The following is a 25,212-nucleotide window of genomic DNA, read 5'->3' as shown; positions in this document are numbered from 1 at the left end:
GAAAAACTGGATATTTTGATATGATGATTGTTACAGACTCATTAAACACTTCAAGCAAGTGCATCTTATCATTGTGCCTTATTATCATGAGGTATATTATATCATGAAAGTAGATTAAGGGGCCATGCCACCACAATTTTCTATAACAAGGGAAACCTAAGAAGCAAGATCAGCTTCTGCCTCCCAACTCCTAAGGTAGCTTCTACTCCTATTCCAGGCAATACCCCCATCCTGCCTCTGGTACACAGGTTCATCTGACTTCCCATCTGGAGACTGGGAAAATCTTGGGTGAAATCTCATACAAATACATTACTCTACTTGGCCACATTAGACATACTTTATATTTTAAAAAGCTTTACTAAGGTATGGTACTTGGAAGCCCTACCCAATGGATCCTTGAGTTTCACAAATGTCCAACTATTCTGCCCCCCACTATTAGTAAGCAACCTGAGGTAAAGGGGCAGTTCCTGTCATATCCACAGGACCCAGGATATAGCCTGGCACACAGTAGCAGTAGAAGGAATGTAGACTAAATCTCTTTTTCAGCTGCTGCTTTGGCTGTTTACCAAAAATGGCATGACCTAACCCACAGTCAATTAAAGAGATGTTGGGCATGCCATGTGGGAACTAACCATTGAAAGACAAAGCACCTATAAGTCCACCATGAATTTTTACCTCTAGGCAATCCAGCTGTAACCAAGAATCCCAACACTTATCTCCCCACAGAGCCCAAGGATTCCCCACTTAGTATACCCACCTCTTCATCTTCTCCTCTTTCCGGTGCTGTCGCACCCAGTCCTTGGGGACCTTTTCCATTTCTAGCATGTGATGTTTTTTGTTTGTCCACCTTAGAAGCTTACTTTTTGGTTCACAGTCTGAATTGTCTACAAAGTCCACAGTTCCATGGTCCCCTTTTAATGGATACGCTATTAAACACAAGTTCCTGTCTTCATCTTCTTCAAAGCGCACAGACACCACACCTGGAAGTGGGGTGAGGAGCAGAAGGAGCTTTAATTCCACAGAAAAATGCGTTCTAAATAACATGATTTTAACATTTGTTGTTTTTCTTACCCTGTTCCTTAGTCTCTATGTTGCCACAGGCCCCAAACTCATCTGCAAACCTAACAAATATCAAAACAGCTAGAAAAAATGACACCATACAAGACAAGCGATTAGGGAGCAAACATGGCCGAGAGTCTTCCTCTCTAATGCACTCAACAAGGCAAGAGCCAAAGAATTACAAGACACATTTTTCCATCATTGAAAATGTTTATTAATCTTTACGTACTCTTCTAATACTAAGAGAAATGCAAAAACATTGCTCTTTATATCTTGTGGGAATATTTAATGCCCTGAACAGAAACTCCAACAGCCTGGAAGCTTGCTTTAAGACAGAACCTGAACGCAGGGAAACACAAGTTTGTCACAGGGTAAGAAGCATCTAAAAGTAAGGAAGACTGGGTAAACAAAGCAAAATAAAGGGGCAAACAAAACAAACCACACAGCACAACAGACACCCTAGCAAAGGCTTACTGTAGCTCCCCCACTTAGGTAGGTGCCCAAGCCTTTTGCCTTTTGTCCTTCTCAATTATGCTTTTATTAGTCTTCAGTTTGTCGGAAAAAAAAAAAAAAAAATACAAAGTAGATAGGGTTGGACCAGGAGGACAGACACATCGTGGCCTTGAAAGCAGTTCTCCACCCTTGAGTCTCTAGAACCTGCCATGTGTAATTAGACAGTCTTTGAGGAGGGGGCTGTCAGTAGGAGCATTTCAGCAGGTGCCGATGAGTGCCTTACAACCGACTGGCTGAACACCTTTCCTCCCAGGCCTCTCTGCCCCAGGATCACTCAATCTGCTCAGTCCTTGCTGCCCGCCCGCTTGCTTGCTTGCTGCAGGGGAATGCGTGCTCAGAGAGAGATGACACTTCTGAGGTGGCCCCCAGCTCTGGGTGCAGAGGAGCCAGGGTGGGGATTTCAGGGGACCACACTTCCCTGTGGTCATAGGGAAAAGGACCAGAGGAAAAAAGGGGGCAGGGGTGGCCAGCTAACAAGGGAACTCTGGCTTTGTCCTGGAAAAAACAAGAGAAGGACCAAGTGAGGGCCCACAATTCCCCCACCCCCGCCCTAACACACATGCATTTCAGAGTACAGAGAGGTGCCCAGAACATTCTGTTTTTAAAAAACAATGTTTCAACAGTCCCAAAAGAACCTAAGTTGTTCCAGTCTTTTAATACCCACTTAAAATTAATTTCTTTAACTGTGTTCTCCTTTGATTTAAAAAAACCCCACTCCAGACCATTCCATGCTGGTGGCTGCTTATGTCCCCCCCAAAAAATGTACTATAAAAGCAAAAGCTACAATATGTGAATCAACCATTTGCCTTCATGTAGCAATCTGGGGGATTTCCCTGATAGCAAAGGGCTTCAGCTAATCAGCACAGTCCTCCCGCTCCTGCATTCCATCTGACTCAACCCTGCTCCCAGCCTACCTAATCACCAGGGCTTCTGGTTTCCTGGAGGACAAAAAGCAGGCGGCAAGAATTCTGGGTAAAATCCTCCCAAAGTCTTCCCCCACTGTCCCCACCGTGGGGACTATGGGTTACTGTGCTCAAGAGATACCTGAATATAAAACACAACTAAACTCCCACCAAAAATAAACTCAAAACAAATCCATAAAACAGAATTGAGCAATCTTACCAGGGCTTGAAAACTGAGGGTGTGAGGTGCTGGGCTGAGGACCAGGAGGAGGGAAAACAGAGTGAGTGAGAGGGGGTGAGGGTTCCCAGGATGGCTGCCGGGGCCTTCCATGGCCATTATCCCTCACATCTCCTCACCAGCCTGGTGATCACTCCAGCAGCTGGGGGCTCACCTTTGTACTGGGGAGTGAATTTGCGCATCTCAGCTGGGAGGGTCTCGTAGAACTGATGTTCCCTCGGGACCAGGGGCTTGCACAGGGTCGTCTCATTGAAGCGTAGAACACAAGAGTGCCCCCCAACCTGGTGGACAAAGGGCTCCAGCAGGATGCCCTTGGTGCGGGGCTCCACATCCATGGCCCTGAAGGCTGGGCTCATCCTCCGGACCCAGGCGGCAGGGAAAAGGGGGAGGCAGCGGGGTCCAGTGGCCAGCACGTCCTCAGCCTCTTGTTTGTCTGATGGTCCTTCTGTTTGGTCTTCACTCCTAGGTTTGTGCAGGCCAGAATGCTCTGCTGGAAACAAACACAATGATTCGTGGGTTGGAAGCAACCTGGGAACCGCTTTAGGGCCACTCGCCCTTCTCCAGCAGAAAGGCAAACAGTAGGGTTCCGCCGCCCACACTGCCCACCCCAGCCCCACCTCTTCTCTCAGAAAGATAAACACCCTGAGCTGAAAGGGGAGAGGGGAGGACATGGAAGGGCAGAAACTGGGCTCCAATGGCCCCTAACTAGCCAGGGTCCTCCACCACAGCATTAGAAACGCCACCATAACAGACAAAACACAAAGCCACAACACGGTAAAGATCACAATTTCAAACATTATCTTTAGATTAAATCTTACCATTGTCAAACAGGATACACGAACTTAAGGTGAATGGTGCTCAAATCTATCCATTAATGAAATTTTTACACGGAAAACCAACTTAAGTGTCATCTAGGACTTATCTGCCCAGGATGTCCACAACATACTGCCCCAGTCCAAGGCCAAAGACAAGCCCCACTAAACTTATTAGCAGTGGAGCTTGGGACCAGCTTTAATGATTAACGTCTGTATCTAAAAACAACTGATCAAAGCTGGTTAACTTCATTTAAAAAGATACACAGTGTTCTAGGTCAACCGACTATTTTTATCAGTTCTATCCTGATCACCAAAAGCTGGGGCACACCTTTAAGCCAAAGTTGTGTTCCTGAGGCAGTCAGGACTCTTATCTACCATAAGTCCAGGACCTTAGTTCTGATTGTGCATCCAGAGCCACAATTAGACCTCAGCAAAGCATACCTTTTTACACACCCTATTAACTGATTCAAGGCATATCAACCTAGGTCTGTTTTCTGGCTATAATTTATAGACAATGTAGACTCTACTAGCATTCCTTACAGGGCTTAAACTATCATATGCACATGTACAGGGATCTTACTAGGAACTCCTGCACCATTTGAGATGGCGGGAGTGAGGGATGGTATGCTGATGTGCTTTCTGTCCTCTAACACAGGTAAAAGCACCTATTGTATGCTGGGTTCATTACAGGAACTTCTTACTTGGTCCTCAGGTTACTTTTTATGAGGTAGACACTACTCTCCTTGTTGTAAGCAACGAAGTCAAATTTGGGAGGTTAGGAAACACACCCACAGCCACAGTTCCCAAATGAAACTTAAAACCCTAGACTGGTGGATGCCCCCATACAACTGCTTCTAGGGTCCGTGGTCTCTAGTACTTCTGCCTTAATATAGTATTTCTGCTGTGTACATGGGACACTTAGTTTGTCCCATAAAAGTGCTTTCAGAGTGACAGTGGCCAAATTATATTGTTATGTTGTGTGCATATATGACTATGTAACAAATTCCACCATTTTGTACAACTATAAGGTACCAAAAAAGTGAAAAAAAGTGCTTTCACCACAAATTTTATATCTTCTAAAATAGCCTTTTTGAAGAGTTTAAGTTGGTGCTAATCTTTTCTTTTCAGAAAACCTGACTATGTACCCCAGCTGGACTCGAGGATTAGGAAGCTTTATTATATGCAAAGAACAGAGACCCCAAAACCCTGATTTCTCACCTGATGCTACTTTCTCATTACCATAGAAGCCCTCTCAGGAGGACAGGTACTGAGAAGAGTCCCCAAATCACACAGGCAATATGACTTTAAGGATGAATGAATACACGCTTGTCATTTCAGACTCACTCCAGGAGATGGAGCTCTGAGGTGCCTAGTTACACAAGCCCTTTTACTTAGCAACTTAGCAAGAAACAGTGTCAAAAAAAAATTTTTTTTTTTTAAAGGACTGGAGCAGTAGTGCAAGCCTGTGAATCCCTGCAGCTCTGGAAGCTGAGGCAGGAGGATTGTTCAAAGTCAGCCTCAGCCACTTAGTGAGGTCCTACTTAGTAAGACCCTGTCTCAAAAAAAAAAGACAAGGGGGGCTGGGGAAATAGCTCAGTCGGTAGAGTGCTTGCCTCTCAAGCACAAGGCCCTGAGTTCGATCCCCAGCACCGCAAAAAAAAAAAAGAAAAAAAAAAAAAAGGTGGGGGGGGTGCTGGAACATGGCTCAGTGGCAGAGTCCCTGGGTTCAATCCCTAGTACCAACAAACAAACAGGGCTGATTTTACTTCCCCAACATCAAATCTGCTCTAAATTACAGTTCATACAAGTCTACTGAAAAGATCTCTCCAGTAAGTAATACCAAAGGAAAGCTACTGATTCATGGTCAGTCTGACAGTACCAACACATAAGTCAGGCACCATAATTTTTCTAAATGTGAAAGTACAAGATGCTCCTGATATAAATGTGAAAGTACAAGATGCCAGGCTTTAGAAACACAATCCAAAGTCTTTTTTTTTTTTAATTAAAAAAATTTTTTTAAAATTTTACAGACTGCATTTTATTTAATTGTACAGTGTATAACTTTTCATTTCTATGGTTATACACAGTGTAGATTCACAGCATTTGTGTAATCATACATGTACAAGGGGTAAAGATGTCTGTCTCAATCCGCTATTATTCCTTCCCCCACCCCCTCTCCCCCCTCATTTCCCTCTACACAATCCAAAATTCCTCCATTCCCAAAGTCTTATTAATAAAAGTGTAAAACAGTTTTTGCTATCAGAGCAATGATAATGATGATGCAAATCCCTTTTAATTCTGCTCTGAATCCCAGAAATTTATTCAACTAAGTAGAACATTCTCTTTTTCCAGGCATCTATCTTACCCATTACCACCTCAACTGAAAAACCAAACAAAAACTGGTCCTTCATGGCCTCCCTCTGGACTGTGGTTCATGGGTGCAAATGGAGGCCAAAAGGGCCAGCAAAGATTTCCACCTTGGGCTGGGGAGATAGCTCAGTCGGTATAGTACTTGCCTTGCAAGCACAAGATTTCCACCTCTTCCTCCTCCCTGGTCCCCAGGGTGTTCATTAGCTGCTAGACATGTCGTGGCACCTTGTTACCCCTCCACCCTGCCCTGATCTCTGGCAGTTCATAGTTTGCTGCTCCCAGAAGAATCCTCATCATCTTGGGTACAGAAAATAGGGCTCATTCTTGCCTAAGTCAAGTTTGCTGAAAGAAAAATTTCCAAAATGTGCGGTTGAATTAGAGGGACATTAGCCTGTGGTGAAGTGGAGCCAGATTCTCTGCCACTCAACTGCTTGGAGAGAGATCCCCAAGTCTCTGGTTCTGTCACTCTAAATTTACAGTTTTCTGGTTTGTGAGACAGAGGAGAGAGGCTTGCTACTCTTTGGGTTTTAAGTGGTAACTAGTACTTTTTGTTTTTGTGGTACTGTGAATTGAACCTAAGGCCTTGCACATGTGCTCTACTACTGGAGCTAGTCTTTTTCTTTTTTTTTTAATCTTGAGACATCTCACTAAGTTGTCCAGTTGGGCTTGAATAGTGATTTTCCTGCTTCAGCTGCAACAATAGCTAGAAATACAGACATGTGTCACCATGCCCTACTCTTTCAACAGTAGCTTTTTGGTTTTGGTTTTAAATAAACAGGACAGCTGGATTACACACCTGTAATCCCAGCTATTAGGGAGGCTGAGGCAGGAGGATTGCAAGCTTGAGATTAGCCTGTGTAACTTTGAGAAACCTTGTCTCAAAATTTAAAAAAAAAAAAAAAAAAAATTTTAAGCTTTTGGTCTCTTTCATGTTGGCAGAAGCAAGACGGAGAGAAGATCATCATTTGGATAGTGTCATGATAAGACACACATGTTGTGCCACCATTGTGGCTTTAAGACCTACCACTTTCAGAAGTTGACTTGTGGCAAATGTAGCTATCCTGCCAATTGCAAGAGAAAGTATAACTGCAGTGCCAAGGCTAAAAGATGAAATACAACCAGGACCAGTCATATAAGGCACCTAAATATTGTGGAACACAGATTCAGGCATGGATTCCATGAAGAAACTCCTAAACCCAAGAGGGCAGTTGTTGCAGAATCTAGTTCATCTTGAAAGTTTCAACAATTAGCTACCCAACAAATATTCTGGCTTTAAAAAAAAAAAAAAAAAAAAAAAAAAAGGCATGGTGGTGCATGCCTGTAATCCCAGGTACCATAAATACATACATAAAAACAAAAATATAGATGCATTCCTGCAATTGTTTTTTAAAATATTTTTAGTTGCATATGCACATGATACCTTTATTTAGTTTTATGTGATGCTGATGAGCAAACCCAGTGCCTCACAGGTGCTAGGCAAGTGCTCTAATACTGAGCTACAACCACAGCCCCACATTCCTGCAATTCTTGTTTCAATTATATTCAACCTCTCAGTATGAACCTAAGATGGCCTCACTGTGCAAGATACATCTCACATTTCAAGGGGCAAAGAAGTGGAGCTTCTAATCTCCGGTCCCTTACAGATCCTATCCCTGCGAAAGAATAAAGGATCAACTTTCTCCCTAAGGGTCTTAGGTCAGAAGAAACAAAAGCCCCAAAGCACCTGCTCTTTTCTTTTACCTGTTTCTGTGTGTATGTGTTTGTGTATGTGTGTTTTTTACATGCAGTTTGAGCAGTGAGATCTCTTTAATTGTTTTTAAATATCCAAAGACTAAGGTCCAGGTTCTCAGTAATCCTGAATTATTTATGGTTAAAGTTCAAGAAACGTGTGGACTATATACCTAGGGAGATTGGGAATAACTGCAAAATACTGACTTCAGATTTAGTATCTGTTTTAGCTTTCCACATTGCCTCACAGTTATTCAGGAAATTATGAACAGAAAAGGAACATTTGAGCATGATCCTAGGATAGGTAACAATTTTCCCACAACTGATTCCCAAGATCTACAAAAAACTGTTAAGAGGATCTGCTGGAAACAATGTCTTAATATTCTTAACTTTTTAAAATATGCAAATAAAACAGCTATAACTCATGAAAGTCTTTGGGCTCTTTAGCTCACTCATCCAGAATTTAGTTAATGAGGCTACAAATGGGATCCACTGGGGCCACTTACTTTGCCTCAAGTCCCAGGGTCAGGTAGTCAAAAAGGATGGCTTGAGTCATGGCAGAAAAACAACCTTCATCACTCAAACCTTCTCCCCAATGAGCCCTAGAATCACTGCTCAGCACACATACTTACACAACCCAAGATTATACCACCAGGGTCAGTCACTGAAACTCTCAAATATAGTTAGGTACTACAGATGTGTACTACCATTCCTATGTGTATACTTAGTTTTATAAGAAACTGCTAAACAATTTTCCAAAGTGGCTATACCTTTTTGCACTCCTACCAGCTCTAGGAAAAGGTGGGAAAATTGCTTATGTGCAGGAATTCAATATTAGCTTAGGCAACACAATAGGAACTCATCTCAAGGGAAAGGGAAAGGCAAGGGGGAAAAAAGTTAAACATGACAGGCATGGTGGCACATGCCTGCAATCCCAACTATTCAGGAAGGTGACACAGGAGGATCCCAAGTTCAATTCCAGCCTGAAAAACTCAGTTAGCTCCTGTTTCAAAATTAAAATTTTTTTTAAAGACTGAAGATGTAGCTCAGGGATACAAAGCTCCTGGGTTTAATTCCCAGTACCCGCTCCCCAAATTAAAAATATACTTACTATTATATAGCAATTCCATTCCTAGGTTTTCATCTAATGTGCCTACACAAAGATCGTACACAATGTTTGTAGCAGCACTATTTACAATAGTCAAAAGGTAGAAACGACAACCCAGACGTCTACAAAATAGATTAATGGATAAATTCTGGCATATAGAGTTGGGGATATAGCTTGGTTGGCTGGGTGCGCCCTGGGTTCAATCCTCAGTACCACAAAAAAAGAAAAAGAAAAAAAAAAAAATTCTGGCATATCCATACAATGGCATATTATTCAGCAATAAAAAAGAACCTACTGATACATGGAACAGTATATACTGATCATAAAAGTATTATGTTAAGGAAAAGAAGCTACATCACAAAAGACTTTATAACTCCATTTATATGAAATTAGAAAATTAGCAAAACTATAGTGGCAGAGAACAGATAAGCACTGCAAAAAGGCCAAAGAGAGGTATGGGATTGACTGCCAATAGGCCCAAGAGAACTTTTAGGGGTGATAAAAAAGTTTTATGCCATGACTGGAAGAGTGATTGTATGATTATATAAATCTGCCTAAACTCATCAAATTATAGACTTAAAATTGTTGAATTTTACTGTATATTAATTATACTTCAAGCTGGGCAGTGGCACACATCTCTAATCCCAGCATTTTAGGAAGCTGAGGCAGGAGGATTGCAGGTTCAAAGCATTCTCAGCAACTTAGCGGGACCTTGTCTCAAAATAAAAAATATTTAAAAAGGGCTGGGAATGGGGCTGGTGGTGTAGCTCAGTGGTAGAGTGCTTGCCTAGTATATGTAAGGCACTGAGTTCAATTCTCAGCACCACATATAAGTAAATAAAATAAAAATAAAAGAAAAAAAAAAAAAGGGCTGGGAATATAGTTCAGTGGTTGGAAGTCTCTGGGTTCAATCCTTGGTACCAAAACAAGACAAAACACCCATTTATATGACATATGTGTATGCATGTATGTGTGCACAAACTTTATTGGGTAAATTTCCCTTCCTGTTACAGTTTGGATCTGGAATGCCCTCCAAATGATCATGTGTTAGGCAATGCTGCAATGTCCAGAGGTGGAGCTTTTCAGAAATGATGGGATCATGAGGGTTCTGACTCCATCAGTGGATTAATTCACTTGATGTAGCATCACAATTCAAAAATAGTCAAATTCATTTGTAATGGGGTAATAATGTGAGTGGACTTACTGAAAGGTTGATGAAAATTATAAGCAGGTGGGACTTAGCTGGATTAAGAAGTAGGTCACTGGGGACATGACCTTGTGGACTGTTACCTGTTCCTTCCGGTCTGTTTCCCTGCTGCAATTAGCTGAGCAGCATTCTTCCATCCACACCTTTCTGCCACGATATTCTACCTAACCTCGGGTGCAGTGTAATGGAGTCACTGACCGTGAGGCTTCTGAAACCATGAGCTAAAATAAAACTTTTCCTCTAATAATTTGTTCTAGTCAGGTATTTGTCACAGTGACAAAAGGCTGACTAACACACTATCCATTTTAACTAGACTCATTTGCTTCACTCTGATCATCTTCCGGCACTCAAGTAAAGGTCAGCCTAGGTTGCTATCATGGTAGGGCTTTTCCCTCTCTGCGGTAAAGTCACCCCCTGATGGTAGACTTTCAAGGATAGCCAAGTTTTCCCACATAAATCCTTTAAATTCACTGCTTCAGGATGGCAACAAATTCTAAATTCAACTACTCACTTTGAAAGTCTAATTTATTTTTTTATTTCTGGTACTGGGGATTGAACCCAGGGGTGCTTGAACACTAACCTACATGCTTGAACAATAAGTTACCTTATTTTTTATTTTGAGGCAAGGTCTTCCTAAGAAGACCCTAAATTGTTGAGGGTCTTGCTAAGTTTCCATGGCTGGCCTCAAATTGGCGATCTTCTGCCTCACCCTCCCAAGTTGTTGGGTTTACAGGTATTTGACAGTGCAACCAGCTAAAAGTCTAATTTTTATTGGGGTTTCAACACTAACAAACTTCTACCAGTTGCATGGTCATTTTCTTTTCAATTTTTTTTTTTTTTTTTGCGGTGCTGGGGATTGAACTCAGGAGCTTGTACTTGCAAGGCAAGCACTCTACCAACTGAGCTATCTCCCCAGCCCTCTTTTCAATTTTGTAGAGCCAAAGCAAAAGCATCTTTCTTACATAAAATAACAGACTGCCTAGTATGGTGGCTCAAGCCCATAATCCCAGGTACTCAAGTGGCTCAGGCAAGAGGATTGCAAATTTGAGGCCTGTCTGGCCAATTGAGACCCTGTCTCAAAATAAAAAAGGGCTGGAGATGCAGCTTACTGGTGAAGTTTCCCTGGGTTCAATCCCTAATATAGGGGGAGGGGACAGAACTAAAAAGTTTCCATAAGCCTTTCCTTAACACACCCATGAGAAAAATAAAAATCAACATCCAATCTGTTCCAATTACACCAGTTTTCTTCTTATTCCTCAAATGTGCCTGAAACGCACTTATTTCAGGGCCTTTGAAATAACTATTCCTTTTGCTTGGTACACTCTTCCTCATGTATTTCCCCTTGGCTGACTCCCTTAATCTTTCAACTCCTTTTGCAAATGTCACCTCTTCCACCATAACCTACCTTCACTGTCACATGTTACTTTTTTTTTTTTTTTTTTTTAATAGTGTCTTGCCAGATTGACCATGCTGGCCTCAAACTCCTGGGGCTCAATGAATCCTCCTGCTGCAGCCTCCCAAATAGCTGTAAACAGCTCAAATACCACCTCTTTAATAAGGTCTGAGCCACTCTGTCATTTTCCCAGACACACTTATGATGTACACCTCCTTTATTTTCTCCTTAGTTTTTATCATCATCCAACATAGTATGTTTCTTATTGGCCTTGTTTATTGCCTGTCTCCTCCTATCCCGCCTCCACTTATTTTTGACTCTCCCATTCACAGATGAATCTCAAAATCCAAAAGAGCATCGGCACAGAGTAGGCGGTCCACAGAATATACCTCAAATCATTCATGCATCTTGAATACCTGCTGCATACAGATCATCAAGAGAATACAAAAGGCACCCATTGCAGTTATCATCTAAATCCACACCACTCATATAGTAAGTGTAATTACTAAAATGAATGATGCACACTTCAAAATAAAGCATTCCAAGTACTGACTAGTGTTTATTTTGCATTTAGTACTGCCCACCTTATCAACTCTTCATTGACTTGGGAGTATAAATGAGGGACAGTGCATCCAAATACTCCTTTGGGACCTGCTAGTGTGGAAAAAATTTCATATAAACAAACCCAAAACTCTTACTGTGATGACAACTAACCTTCTGGAAAGTTCTTCTTATGGAAAAATGAAGTGAGAGACTGGTCACTTAAGGATAAACTATTTCTTTTTCTTTCTTTTTTTGGTAACAGGGATTGAACCCAGAGCTGTTTAATCACTGAGCCATACCCACCAGCCCCTTTTTTATATTTTCTTTCTTTTTTTTTTAAACTTTTTAGTTGTATATGGACACAATGACTTTATTAATTTACTTTTTATGTGGTGCTGAGGATCAAACCCAGTGCCTCACACATGCTAAATTACTGGGCCACAAGCCCAGCTCTTATACTTTCTTGAGACAGGGTCCCCCTGAGTCGCTTAGGGCCTTGTTTGGGCCTTGCTAAGTTGCTGAGGTTGGCTTTGAACTCCTGATGCTCCTGCCTCAGTCTCCCAAGCCGCTGGGATTACAGATGTGGTCCACTGCGCTCTACTGAAGGATAAACTTCTAAAATGTGACTAGGAGAACATTTAAATCCTATCATCGGGCTGGGGAGATAGTTTAGTTGGTAGAGTGCTTGCCTTGCAAGCACAAGGCTCTGGGTTCAATCCCCAGCACCGCAAAAAATAAAAATAAAAAAAAAATAAAAATACTATAAATCCTATCATCATTTAAAGCAAATATATTAACTAGACTTCAGAAATTCTGTGTTGATATTGAGGTCACATCCCAAAGACCTAAGGTGTTCAGGTTGCCAAACTGTCTCTGAGTAATTATTCCTTTCTTTTGCAGGCAAAGCAAAGAAAGATCATGAGTTGGTCCTGAAAATACACAGAACACCTCTTCAGAATGGATCTGCCAAACCAGGCTTAAAGTGTCTCAGCAAGATGATGCCAAAGGAAAACCATTCTCTCAATGCCTGAACTTCTAAGGCAACAAATAGGGTACAATCCTTAGTGATAAAATAAATATGTATTTTTAAAAAAGAACTTTAGGCAAAATAAAACCAGGAAGCAAAGAAGAAAGCCATCAATATTTGCTTGGGGAGCATTAGACTGACCCACCTGGGTACACAGCAACAAAGTACCAAGAACTTCAGAAAATGCCACAAAACCCAAGTTCACTGCTCCATAAAATCAAGTCTCAGTAGAACACCTTTTATCCTCTAACATAAAGGTACTAACCTTCACATTCAGTAATAGAAGAGGCATGAAACAAAAGTAATTATTTTTACTCGACTGCATTATGTACAAAAGAAGTATGCTTATTTATTTTGTGGGTTTTTTAAAGATTTTTTTCCTATTACTCTGATTTATTTTTTAACGGACACATGATTTTTAACAGTTTGAGAAAATGCTCATATTATTTAACCAAAAGAATAAGATAAAAGAGGATGTGGGGAAAAGGGTACCCTCATACATTGCTGGTGGGGATGCAAATTAGTGCAGCCACTCTGGAAAGCAGTGTAGAGATTCCTTAGAAAACTTGGAATGGACCTACCATTTGACCCAGCTATCCCACTCTTATCCCACCCAAGGACTTAAAATCAGCATACTACAGAGATACAGCCACATCAATGTTCATAGTTGCTCAATTCACAATAGCCAGACTGTGGAACCAACCTAGATGCCCTTCAATTGATGAATGGATAAAGAAACTGTGGTATATATATACAATGGAATATTACTCAGCTATAAAGAATAATAAAATGGTATTTGCAGGCAAATGGATAAAGTTGGAGAATATCATGCTAAGTGAGATAAGCCAATCTCAAAAATCCAAAAGATGAATGATCTCACTGATAAGTGGATGATGACACATAAAGGGGGGTGAGAGGGGGGCAAGAATGGAGGAAGGAGGAACTGTATAGAGAGAAAAGAGAGGTGGGAGGGGTGGGGGGGAAGGAAAAAAATAACAGAATGAATCAAACATCATTACCCTATGTAAATGTATGATTATGAAAATGGTATGCTGTTGCTCCATGTACAAACAGAAACAACATGTATCCCATTTGTTTACAATAAAAATAAATTAAAAAAAAGAATAAGATACAAGATTGTATAACCTACATAGTTTGGATTATAAAGACAAAAACTGATGAAAAGTACCAACTATACCACTGAATTATTCACTTAAAATTGGTTAAGATGGGGCTGGGGTTGTGGCTCAGTGGTAGGGCACTTGCCTAGCATGTGGGAGGCACTGGGTTCAATTCTCAACACCACATAAAATAAATAAAATAAAGGTATTGTGTTTATCTACAACTAAAAAATATATTTTAAAAAATGGTTAAGGGGCTAGGGAGACAGCTCAGTCGGTAGAGTGCTTGCCTTATAAGCACAAGGCCCTGGGTTCGATCCCCAGCACCCCCCAAAAAAAGATTAAGATGGTCAATTTAGTGTTATGTATGTTTCCACACTGACAATAACTAGAAGAAAGTACCAGTTACTCACAGGGGCCATGGCTACCTGTCCTCTAAGTCCTGCAGCAACTACATAAAGAGCCTATTTATAAGAAGCCAGGCACAGTGGCACATGCCTCTAATCCCAGTGACTCAGGAAGCTGAGGTGGGAGGACTGGCAAGTTTGAGGTCAAGCTGGGCAACTCAGCAAGACCCTGTCTCAAAATAAAATAAACAGGGCTGGGCTAGGGATATAGCTCAGAGGTAGAGCACTTGCTTAGCAAGTGCAAGGATCTGGGTTCAATACCCAGTACCCACAAAACACACACAGACACACACACACAGAAATAACAACAAAACAAACTTGAATGCCTTGAAGTCTCAAATACCTTGAAGTGAAAAAAAACAAAAAAAAAACAAAAAAAACCTGATATAGGTCTCCCAAATAACACAACAATATAAAAATTGAAACAACATAGGAATTATGAAGCTGAAAGAAACTTCTTTTTTAAGTGTGGGGAACCTAGGGCCTCATGCATGTAGACAGACACTCTACTCTTTTTTTTTTTTTTTTTTTGCAGTGCTGGGGATTGAACCCAGGGCCTTGTGCTTGCCTCGCAAGCACTCTACCAACTGAGCTATATCCCCAAACACTCTACTCTTGAGCCCTGAAAGAAACTTTTCAGAGTTCTCAGTAATAGAAAGCAGATGGATCACCACCTTAGAGGAGTGACTGTATAACCCTTCTATTCTCTCTACAGAAAGTTGTACACTGCTGTTAGAGTCAAAATAATGCCCAAAAGTGTAGGGGAAAAGTACTGTAGTTGTAGAAATGTCTACTTTTTAAAACATGTAAATTTTTGTGATTTCCTTTTTACTCTAAAATCTATAAATAACAATCACTTTCAATATCAACATTCATTTTTTATCTACGTCTTCATATTGTAAATTCTTTTGTTTAGAGATGGTATTTGTAATTATTTATTTATATGTACACTACATATTCTATTAACTTTTGGTGTCACAAAACCTGCCCTATAGGTAGGTGATAAGATCATTATTCCCTCCTTGTCAGTTTTCTGAATGTTTCTAACTTCTTGAAACATTCTTAAACTCTGAACATACACTGGTTTTGCAATGGGAAGAGAAAACAGGACAGGGGAGGATTCATGGGACAGAAATAAGAAAACAGATGGTGGCCCTGGTTGCCCTGTTCTTGAAGGTTTTAAATCTATCTACAAGCAAGCACTCATGCAGTCACTAAATGCTAAGAGTTTCACTCCATGATGGAGATTCTGGGAGATGGATCACACATAAACAAGTAAGGATAACTACCCAACAAGGAATGTCCTCAAGGCATATACAAGGCACCAGAAAGTCAGAGGAAGAAGTGACCAAACTCCTCAACCTTCAACAATAATGGAATATGACTGTGCCAGAAATGAGAAGTCCTGTTTACCAAGCACTTACTGTTTAAGTTGCTTCTCCATTCTCACAAATATCTAGAGTAGATCCTATGATTACTGTCCTTGTGAGTACAATGAAGCACCATATCACCTAGGCCTTGTTGCAGGAAAACAACAGGTGCCTGAGATTAAAGAATTACTGCTAAGTATGCTGGAATAACAGGTCTAATCTTAAAGGAGCTGCAGCTCATCTGGCTATGAAGGTCCCCCAAGCCAAAAGAGGCAGTGAACCTACCAAAGCAGCAGGACCAGAAAAACAAGGCACAAAAGCCCTATATAAACTTGACTCCTGGGCTCCAACAATAGGTGTTCATTTTCACCCTAAACAGCGTGTTATTCTAGTTCTAATTTAAATAAAAGAAACCACAAGTTGTATTACTGGAACTATTTCATTAAAGCTATACAGTCATGAAGATCCTTTCCCCAAAGGCAAAGGGAAAAAATAAAACAGCAATATCAGTTACCAAAAACTGGACAAGCTTTTCTGTAAGGGCACAGCAGCCTCTCAGCTGCTGCTCCTCTCTATCTCTAAGTACCAGCACAAACACATTACCCCATCTCTGAAATATCAGACTAGATATGGGAATGATAGATTAAAAGGCCTCAAGATCAAGGGAGGCAGGTTGATGGCTCTTTTGGCCTACCACACAATATGTTTATCAAAATTGCCTGCTAGAGTTAACAGCATTTTAACAATTTAAACACTATCAGCTAAAAATCAATTTAACTTCAAAATTATTTTTAAAAATTCAGCAATGAGAAAACATGTATCTGTTATTTTAAACCCCCTCAAATTATTTTAACAAACCAACCCAAAAAATCTCCTAAAACTGTAGCATCACTCCAAGTAAATCTAAATTATTCATTCTGAGGTGTCATATGTCCCCCTTATCAAAACATCAAATTTTCTTGTAAATAGCTAAATGTATTCTATACAACATCAAGTATTTTCAGTCTTCCTTAAAAAGTCAGTTATCGGGCTGGGGATTTAGCTCAGTTGGTAGAATGTTTGCCCTGGGTTCAATCCTCAGCACCGCAAAAAAAAAAACAAAAAGTGAGTTATCCTTCTTTAAGGGCGATTCTGTCTTTAGTACCCTGCTAGGTAAGACTGTATACAACAGGAACTTACAGAAGCAACTCTCTCAGATTGGCCAAAATTGTAATTTATGAGGATTTTGCTACCTCCAGATATTGTTCTCTCATGATGGTCCATTAGCTTCAGACAAGATTATATGCTCCTGGGACTGGGGCTGTAGCTCAGTGGTAGTGCTTACCTTGAGCACATGTGAGGCACTGGGTTCGATCCTTAGCACCAATAAAAATAAATAAAATAAAAGCAACAACAACAACAACAAAAAAAGATTATGTGCTCCATTACCTCCTGCACAGCTCTTAGCCTGTTGCCAATTCAAATGATACAAATTCATTCTTGGAAGACAAAGTGTATTAAAAATGATTCAGGGGCTGGAGATATAGCTCAGTTGGTAAAGTGCTTGCCTTGCAAGCACAAGGCCCTGGGTTCAATCCCCAGCACTGCAAAAAAAAAAAAAAAAAAAAAAAAAAAAAAAAAAAGACTCAGGACTCATGGGAGCCACAGAAGCAAGGCAGTCCCAACATGCCTTGACCAGCATCCCTAAGTGCTCTACCCACTGGATGAAGGACCAAAGTATATCCTATGCTGTACCAGGTCCTGTGCCCAGGATAGCTCTGACAATTTCCTCTGAATTTTTTCAACACCTTATGTAGCCTCCAAATTAAAAGCATATCTAAACAAATGGGCAGTCTGGGGTCAGGTTAATCCCAAAACAAAAGATGTTGCAGTTTTAGCAAAAACCTTGAATCTCTATATAAATGGGGTCTGTGTCTCTCTGTGCCTGTGTGTTTGTTACTGAAGACTGAACCCAGATGCACTCTACCAGTAAGATATGCTTCCATCTCTTTTTTAAAAAATAGTTTTCACTGAGTCAAAAAATATCCTCTTACCACTTCAGCTCGAACTAAAAGGCATTTTGGTACAATAAAACAAGACACTTTCTTGTTACTAGAATGTTAACTTTTTGCTACCATATATTGATAATGCTGGTGGGAGAATGAAAGAAGTGTTATTCTTTTGCTTACCACAGCTTAATTCTTAATTATAAGATCAAATTACCTTAACTTCCATTAGAAGAGAACTCTATTAATAAAGAACAGATGGGCTGGGGAGATAGCTCAGTTGGTAGAGTGCTTGCCTTGCATGCACAAGGCCCTGGGTTCGATCCCCAGCACAAAAAAAAAAAAAAAAAAAAAAAAAAGCAGAAACCTGAATCCAAGGCATCCCCAAACAGGCTGTGGGCCATAGTACTGTTGAATGAATAAATGTTCTGCCACCACTACCCCCACCCACCTCCCAAAATATCCATGAAGAAACCACCAAAATGGCTATGTGCTGCAGTGCAGCCTCCCTGGTCACAGGAAAACCACCTGCAGGACAATATGGACACAATGGAAATGGACAGTAGAACCAGCTAGATAAGATAGCACAGACCTTTTCTCCTCCTCCATGCCCCTGGGCCGGGCCCTAATTCAATACCTCTTAACAACTGTAGTGATGTCCTTTAAAACATGCCAGCGTAAGGAATTTCAGAAAGAATGATGGGCCACTAGTGAGGGGAGACATAACCAGGAGGGGGCTACAGAATTTCTGGGGGAGTACATTATATGGTATGTGAACTAAAAAAAAATGTTTTTTTGAGACAGGGTTTTGCTAAATTGCCCCAGTTGGCCTTGAACTTGCAATCTTCTTGCCTCAACCTCCCTCGAAGATGGAATTACAGACATGCACCAATGTGCACACAGCCTGTGGATTATAAATTAATACATATTTTTAAAATCAATGCTGCAAAATGGTTACACTACAGAAATAACAACCAATTTAGGCTGAGGGTTCCAGAGAGTGTCACATCTCCCATTACTGAGAGGTAAGGAAGTTGTGTTCAGGAAAGCATCAATTGTCTCCAGAGGTGGCCATGGGAATGACAAGGATGCATGCAGGTGAGATGGAGCAGAAGATGTGTAAAAACCATAATTGTTTTTTATTATGAGAAATCCAACTTCATCTTACGTATCTATAAGTTGATACACTTTTGAGTTATACCCAAATAATTCTAAAATCTTTACCCTGGTAAGCTGGGGGCTGCCTTATATTTGGGCATAAATAGTACTTTATCTACTCTCAGCATCTGTTTTCATATATAAACACGTACAGTACAATTAATTACATAAGAGCTGCACATGGTGTGAACAAAGATTAAATATCTAGCCTACTACCAATCATGTATGCCAAGCATTCCCCAAATATGAAAGTCCCAGTACACAATTCTTCCAAAGAGTTCAATGGAAGATGAAGGTCAAAGGGTGAACTTGATAGGATATATAAAGTTTGGACTTGTGGAAGGAGGATAAAGAAAGGAAGCTTCACAACAGGAAAAGGAATGGAGTGCCAAGGTACATGCCAGTCTTTTAAAAACACTGACATTATTATTTGTTGTACTGGTTATAAGTATGAGAAAATGACCATTATTAGTTTGGGATCTCCCCATCCTACAGATTTTCTTCCACGTGTTTTCTATTCCTTACATAAATAAGATTAGGCTGTGAGTTTGTCTTTTAACCCCAGTAAAATCAGCTTTATGTTCCTCTCCCCACCTTTCTGTTTGCAGTGCTGTGGATTAAACCCAAAGCTTTGCACATAGATAAGCACTCTACTACTAAGCTACATCTGAACTTTTTTTGTTCCCTGAGGTAAAGTACACATAATGTAAAACCTACCATTTTAACTATTTTGGGGTACACAGGTCAGCAGCATTAAGTATTTTCACACTGCTGGGAATCACTACCATTATCCCTTTTCAGAACTTTTTTATTTTCCTAAATTGAAACTGTATCCATGAAATGGTATTTCTCCACTCCCCTCTTCCTGTAGCCCCTGGCAACCACCATTCTACTTTCTGTCTGTATAAATTAAAACACTGGAGGCATCTTATAAGTGGAATCATTCAATATTTGTCCCTTGTTTTGGCATTTTTGTCCTACTAAATTTCACACTTTCAACTTCTTTCCATATCTCTGATTCCTTTTAAAGGTTGTATTATATTCATTCATAATCATAATTTACTGTCAGTCACCTGCTATTTCCAATTTTTAAATTACAACAATAATGCAAATGAGCATCCTTGTATTTGTCTTCACATACTTGTACAAGTATTTCTGCAGGAAAAAAATTCCAGAAGTGAAATGCTAGGAAAGAACATATATTAAAAAGATTGGGGCCGGGTATACAGCTCAATTGGTAGAGTGCTTGCCTTGCAAGCACAAGGCCCTGGGTTCAATCCCCAGCACCACAGGAAAAAAGAAAGATTGTACCTTGTTTCACTGTGACCTATAATGTATGTGGAACTGCAGATTCTGAAGCACAGTGGTGGCATTTTACATTAGAAAAATTAGCCAGGAGAAAAGAGGAGGGAAAAACCTGGTTTTAAGAGGTCCTGAAAGTTTGGGTAAAGGGATTTCTGGCAGCAGGAATAAGCATTTATTCAGTCTTCTTTGCGCTAACAGCCTTCTTTGGCTATATTACTGAGAGAGCAAAGTAGAGGTGTAATTCCTATACATATTAGAAACACATGCAAAAATGGAAATAGTGGGAACAAAAATTTATAAGAAAAACTGTGATTGAGAACTCTCTCAAACCATCCAGGTGTAGTGGTACACACCTGTAATCCCAGTGACTTGGGAAGCTGAGGCAGGAGGATTTCAAGGTCAAGGCCAGTCTCAGCAACTTGGTGAAACCCTGTCTCAAAATTAAAAAGAAAGGGGCTGCAGGTTCAGATCAATGAGAGCGCCCCTGGGTTAAATGTCTAGTATCAAAACAAATGAATACTCTCAAGCTTCTTTTGTGTTTCTTATCACAAGCTTCTTTCTTAGTTCCTTATCACAGAAATGTTTTAGGCAACCTAGCAAGTTCATGAATTTAATATCTGATTATTTGAAGATGTCAAAACCAAGTGGGTGGCACACACCTGTAATCCAACTAACTACTCAGGAGGCTCAGGGAGAAGGATGACAGGTTTGAGGCCAGCATGGGCAACCTAGCAAGAACCTGTCTCAAAATAAAAAATAAAAAGGGCGTGAATGTAGCTCAATGGTGGGTTCAATCCCCAGTACCCATCCCGCCTTCACAAATTAGAACAAAAATGTTTTGTTCATGATGTCAGAAATAACTGAGTAGATACTGAATTAAGCTGCAGACAATTAGGGAATGGTTAAGCACTCAAGAGAAAGTGTTCACCAGATGGCTGGAAGCAGTGGGACTGGAGTTGACATGAATCTAAACAGAAATCATATTTGGGCCAGGTGTGTGGGTCATGCCTGTAACCCCAGCAATTCCAGAAGCAGGAAAAGGTCTCAAGCAGAGAGAGTGATCAGCAAAAGACAGCATATGGGAAATTCCACCACAGAGTTGCTTTAACAGATAAAATTACAAGGAAAAATAGACCAGGTACATATAAATTTGAAAGGCAAGAGCCATTTCAATCAAATGCCATGTGCAGTTCTTATCTGAATTGTGATTTGGGCTAATCAACTGTTAAAACCTATTCAGGCTGGGCGCCCTGACCCAGGCCTGCATTCCTAGCACCTCTGGAGGCTGAGGCAGGAGGCTCACCTTAGCAAAAACAAGGTGCAAGCAATTCAGTGAGATCCTGTCTCTAAATAAAATACAAATAGGGCTGGGGATGTGGCTCAGTGGTGGAGGGCCCTTGAGTTCAATCCCTGATACGCCCCCACCACAAAAAAACACAACTACTCAGACAACTGAGAACATGTGAACATCAAAACCTGAAAAAAATAATTAAGGAATTATCACTTTTTAGAAAGAATAATAGTAGATTCCATGGCTTTTTGTCTTTTAGAAATACACACAGGAACAGGATATTTACAGATAAAGTTAACTTCTTTTTGGTACTGGGGAATGAATTCAGGGATGCTTTACCACTGAGCTACCTCCCAACCTTTTTTTTTTGGAACTTGCAATTCTGCCTCAGATTCCTAAGTCAGGATTACAGGCATGTACCTCTGTGCCCGGAGATGAAATAACATTTCTGAGGGCAGGGGTTATAGCTCAGTGGCACAGACTTGCACAAGACCCTGGGCACAGCGAAACAGAAAGACAAAAACATTTCTGGGAAAAATGGGATTAGACAAAAACACAAGTTTTCTTTTCTATTTTTTTTTTTTTTAAAGATGAGGCAGTGAGGGCTGGGGATACAGCTCAGCAGTACAGCACTTGCCTAGAATGGGCAAAGCCAACAGATTTACTTCCCAGTACCACCACATACACACACAGAGACAGTGAGGGAGGTGAGTGCAGAGTACATTCGAAACAATACTGGCCAGAAACTGGTTAACTGCTGAAACTGGTGATGAGTGACAGATTCAAAGCAAATATGCATCATCGAGCAGTAAGAATGAAGGAAAGAAGGACTGTGTAGAGGGAAAAGAGGGGTGGGAGGGGTGGGAGGGTGGGAGGGGTGGGGTGGAGGGGAAAAATATAATAAACATCATTACCCTATGTAAACGTAAAAAAAATAAATAAAAAAAAAAATAAAAAAAAAAAATAAAAAAAAATAAAAAAAAATAAAAAAAAAAAAAAAAATATGCATCATCTTGGCAGATTGTCCTTTAAACTATGAATGAACCTACACTCAATTTTTTTGGAAAAGGGCATTTTATTGCCATCAAAATCTATTGCAGAACACTACCTCTATTACACTGCATGCGAAAAGGCAAAACCACAATTTATTTAAAAAACAAAAATATGCTTTAAAATGTAATCACGTGAGACTAATCATCTGCTTACTTTCTACAGTCCAAAAATGGGTTCAATTTGTTTACGACAATCGCCTCATTAAGTCAAATAACTTCACTTAAAGGAAAAATTTTTCTCCAAAGCATCCTCTTTATGAGCCAAACAATGGAAAATTTTCACCTGGCAAACTGGCCTCAGGGAGGCTCATGCTCATCCCTGTTGCCTAGATACAAGTGACATCTCAGGAGCTTACACTGCTCTGGCATCCTTTTTGCAAGGGAGAATGGCTAGCATTCATCAGTGGGAGATTGCTCCTTCCAGGCACATTCCAGATCACCCGCCAAATCCAGAGGGGAGCTTCTCTTCCCGGTGACCCGATTGACCCGATACGAGACCGGGTACGATGCTTCTCGCAAATGGCCACAGAACATATGACTCCACGAACACCCGGGGAGACCTCCCACACAATGACAGAAAAATGCACGGCTGATATACAGTGATCAGTCTGTCTCCTATGAAGCTTCCAAGCAAAAAGAAGTATATTACATCTGCTAAACTGGTTTCTACAATGATATCAACTCTAATCCCAGTTCTTATCCACTTGATTTCTAATAATGCCTCTGAATTCTACTTTAATATCACAATGCAGGTAAACCAATCTGAACAACAGTTCAACAGACTTTTTCTTAACAGAAAAAATTGCTAGGCAATCAACTGACCTACTAATGTCAAATATTATAAAGTATTCATTTGCCATTTCAAATTCTGACGGTGGTTAAAGTTAAAACACCACCCTGAAATTTCTCTTTAAATACTCAAGGCCAAGTTACAAGATACAATTATACAAACCCCACAGCAACAAACTACACAAATAAGCATATTAACTTCCCGCTAAAAATGCAAATAACAGGGCTGGGAATATAGCTCAGTTGGTAGACTGCTTGCCTTGCAAGCACAAGGCCCTGGGTTCAATCCCCAGCACCGCAAAAGAAAAAAAAAAAAAAAAAAAAAAAATGCAAATAACATTTTAAATCAACAAAATTACTGTAATCATGATCCTTTATTAAAAAATAAAACTATTAGCCTCCAGTACTTTTGTTGCTCTTCTAAAGTTTCAGTAATTTTTCTTAACCTATTCTTCCATATGATTTTAGTTTATTCTTGCTCTGTATGCATTTTGCTAACGTTTAATTCCAAGCAGTGACTAGCTCCTGGTATTAAAAAGCACTAAACTTTATTGGTTTCCACATTTTCTTTTCACTCATTTTTCTGCTAGTAAAACTTTCTTAATACTTGAGAGCCAATAATATCTTAAAATAAGTCATTAGAATAGACAAAAGGCGTCTTGATTTGAAATTAAAGCTCCACTCATGGTGGAAACGTCAGTATAAAGGCTTCCTCTGATAGACTTCAAGACATTTTAAAAATAATGTTAGGTGTGCTGATTCCCCCCAACAAATACGAGCTGTCGGACCCAACTGGCATTCAACACCCAAAATGGCTGCACGTTTGCCAGCCCCAGGTAACAGTATCTGAGGCGTTGGGCTGACCCCTGCACTCAAAGATTAAAGACCACATCCTCAATAACTTGGGATATCATGATCACCAATGATCTGGGGACATATCTCAACACCACGGGAAGTTCTCACCCACCCAAAAAACTCGGAAGATCTCCTCAAAGACGGGGGAAGACACTAGCCGACACACAAAATTCCAGAAGATCCCTCTCCAATGACTAGCAAAGACCCAGTCCACCCGCCAAATCCAGAGGGGAGCTTCTCTTCCCGGTGACCCAAAGATACGATGCTTCTCGCAAATGGCCAGAGAAAATATGGCTCCACGAAGACCCGTGGAGACCTCCCGCACAATGACAGCGAGAAACCACCTCCCCAAATAATGTGGGTAGACACCCAACGACCAGAGACCCTGTCCCCTAACAGCCAGAAAAAAACCTTCCCTAAAGTTCCTGGGGCGACAGGACTACAGGTACCGCGAGACGGGCGTTACCTGCGGCCACAAACCGGTCCCGCGGCGCTTCCGTCCTATTGTTTCTCTTCCACCAAAATGGCGGCGGCCACTCAGAGCCCCACCCCCCGCACCTCTCTCCCAGTGCCCCTCGCTATTGGCTTGTACCGGAAGCCGCGCACGCGGACTGGGCAGCCTGAAATGCGCTGTTGCTAGGGCGCCGGGATTCGTTGCTGCTGCTTCCGGAAGAAGTGGGGAAATGAGGCGGAGCCAACCAGGGGGCGGAGCTTTTCCCTTAGGCTGGGCGGGTGGCCAGGGGGTCCGAGACCTGTTTGGATTGAAAGATGGCTGCAGAACAATGGATCGACTGTAGGATGCCTGGAAGACGGATGGGTCAACCAACCATTTTGGTTTGCCCTGCAAAACTGGGAACTTGGTCACTCTAGCAAATGGATGGATAGGACTGGATGCAAATAGTCGCTAAGATGGATGAAAGAGGGTTTTATAGAGTAGACAGAAGAGTGACTGGCAGCCGACAAAGGAATGGTTTTA

The 25,212-nt window shown here is 40.9% G+C and overlaps 1 protein-coding gene and 1 pseudogene across 6 annotated transcripts in view; one reads left to right on the top strand and one right to left on the bottom strand.

Moving 5' to 3' along the window:
• The window catches only part of Ip6k2 (inositol hexakisphosphate kinase 2), a 29,716-nt gene extending 4,862 nt beyond the window's left edge, over window positions 1-24,854 (bottom strand). The window contains exons 1-4 of one of the 6 annotated variants that reach the window (XM_047564917.1): window positions 2,867-3,001; window positions 2,695-2,728; window positions 1,072-1,140; window positions 758-980 (exon numbers count right to left, since the gene is read on the bottom strand). In XM_047564917.1, the coding sequence (XP_047420873.1) occupies window positions 758-980; window positions 1,072-1,140; window positions 2,695-2,728; window positions 2,867-2,962 (422 nt within the window). In that variant the 5' untranslated portion in view covers window positions 2,963-3,001. The other 5 variants (XM_047564913.1, XM_047564915.1, XM_047564914.1 and 2 more) reach the window with 5 other exon arrangements.
• LOC124993556 (60S ribosomal protein L37-like) lies at window positions 6,111-7,131 on the top strand (annotated as a pseudogene).
• Window positions 24,855-25,212: the final 358 nt, after the last annotated feature.

The sequence above is a fragment of the Sciurus carolinensis genome, chromosome 9 (assembly GCF_902686445.1).
Source record: "Sciurus carolinensis chromosome 9, mSciCar1.2, whole genome shotgun sequence".
Taxonomy (NCBI): domain Eukaryota; kingdom Metazoa; phylum Chordata; class Mammalia; order Rodentia; family Sciuridae; genus Sciurus; species Sciurus carolinensis.
This window is presented reverse-complemented; position numbering and strand designations above follow the sequence as displayed.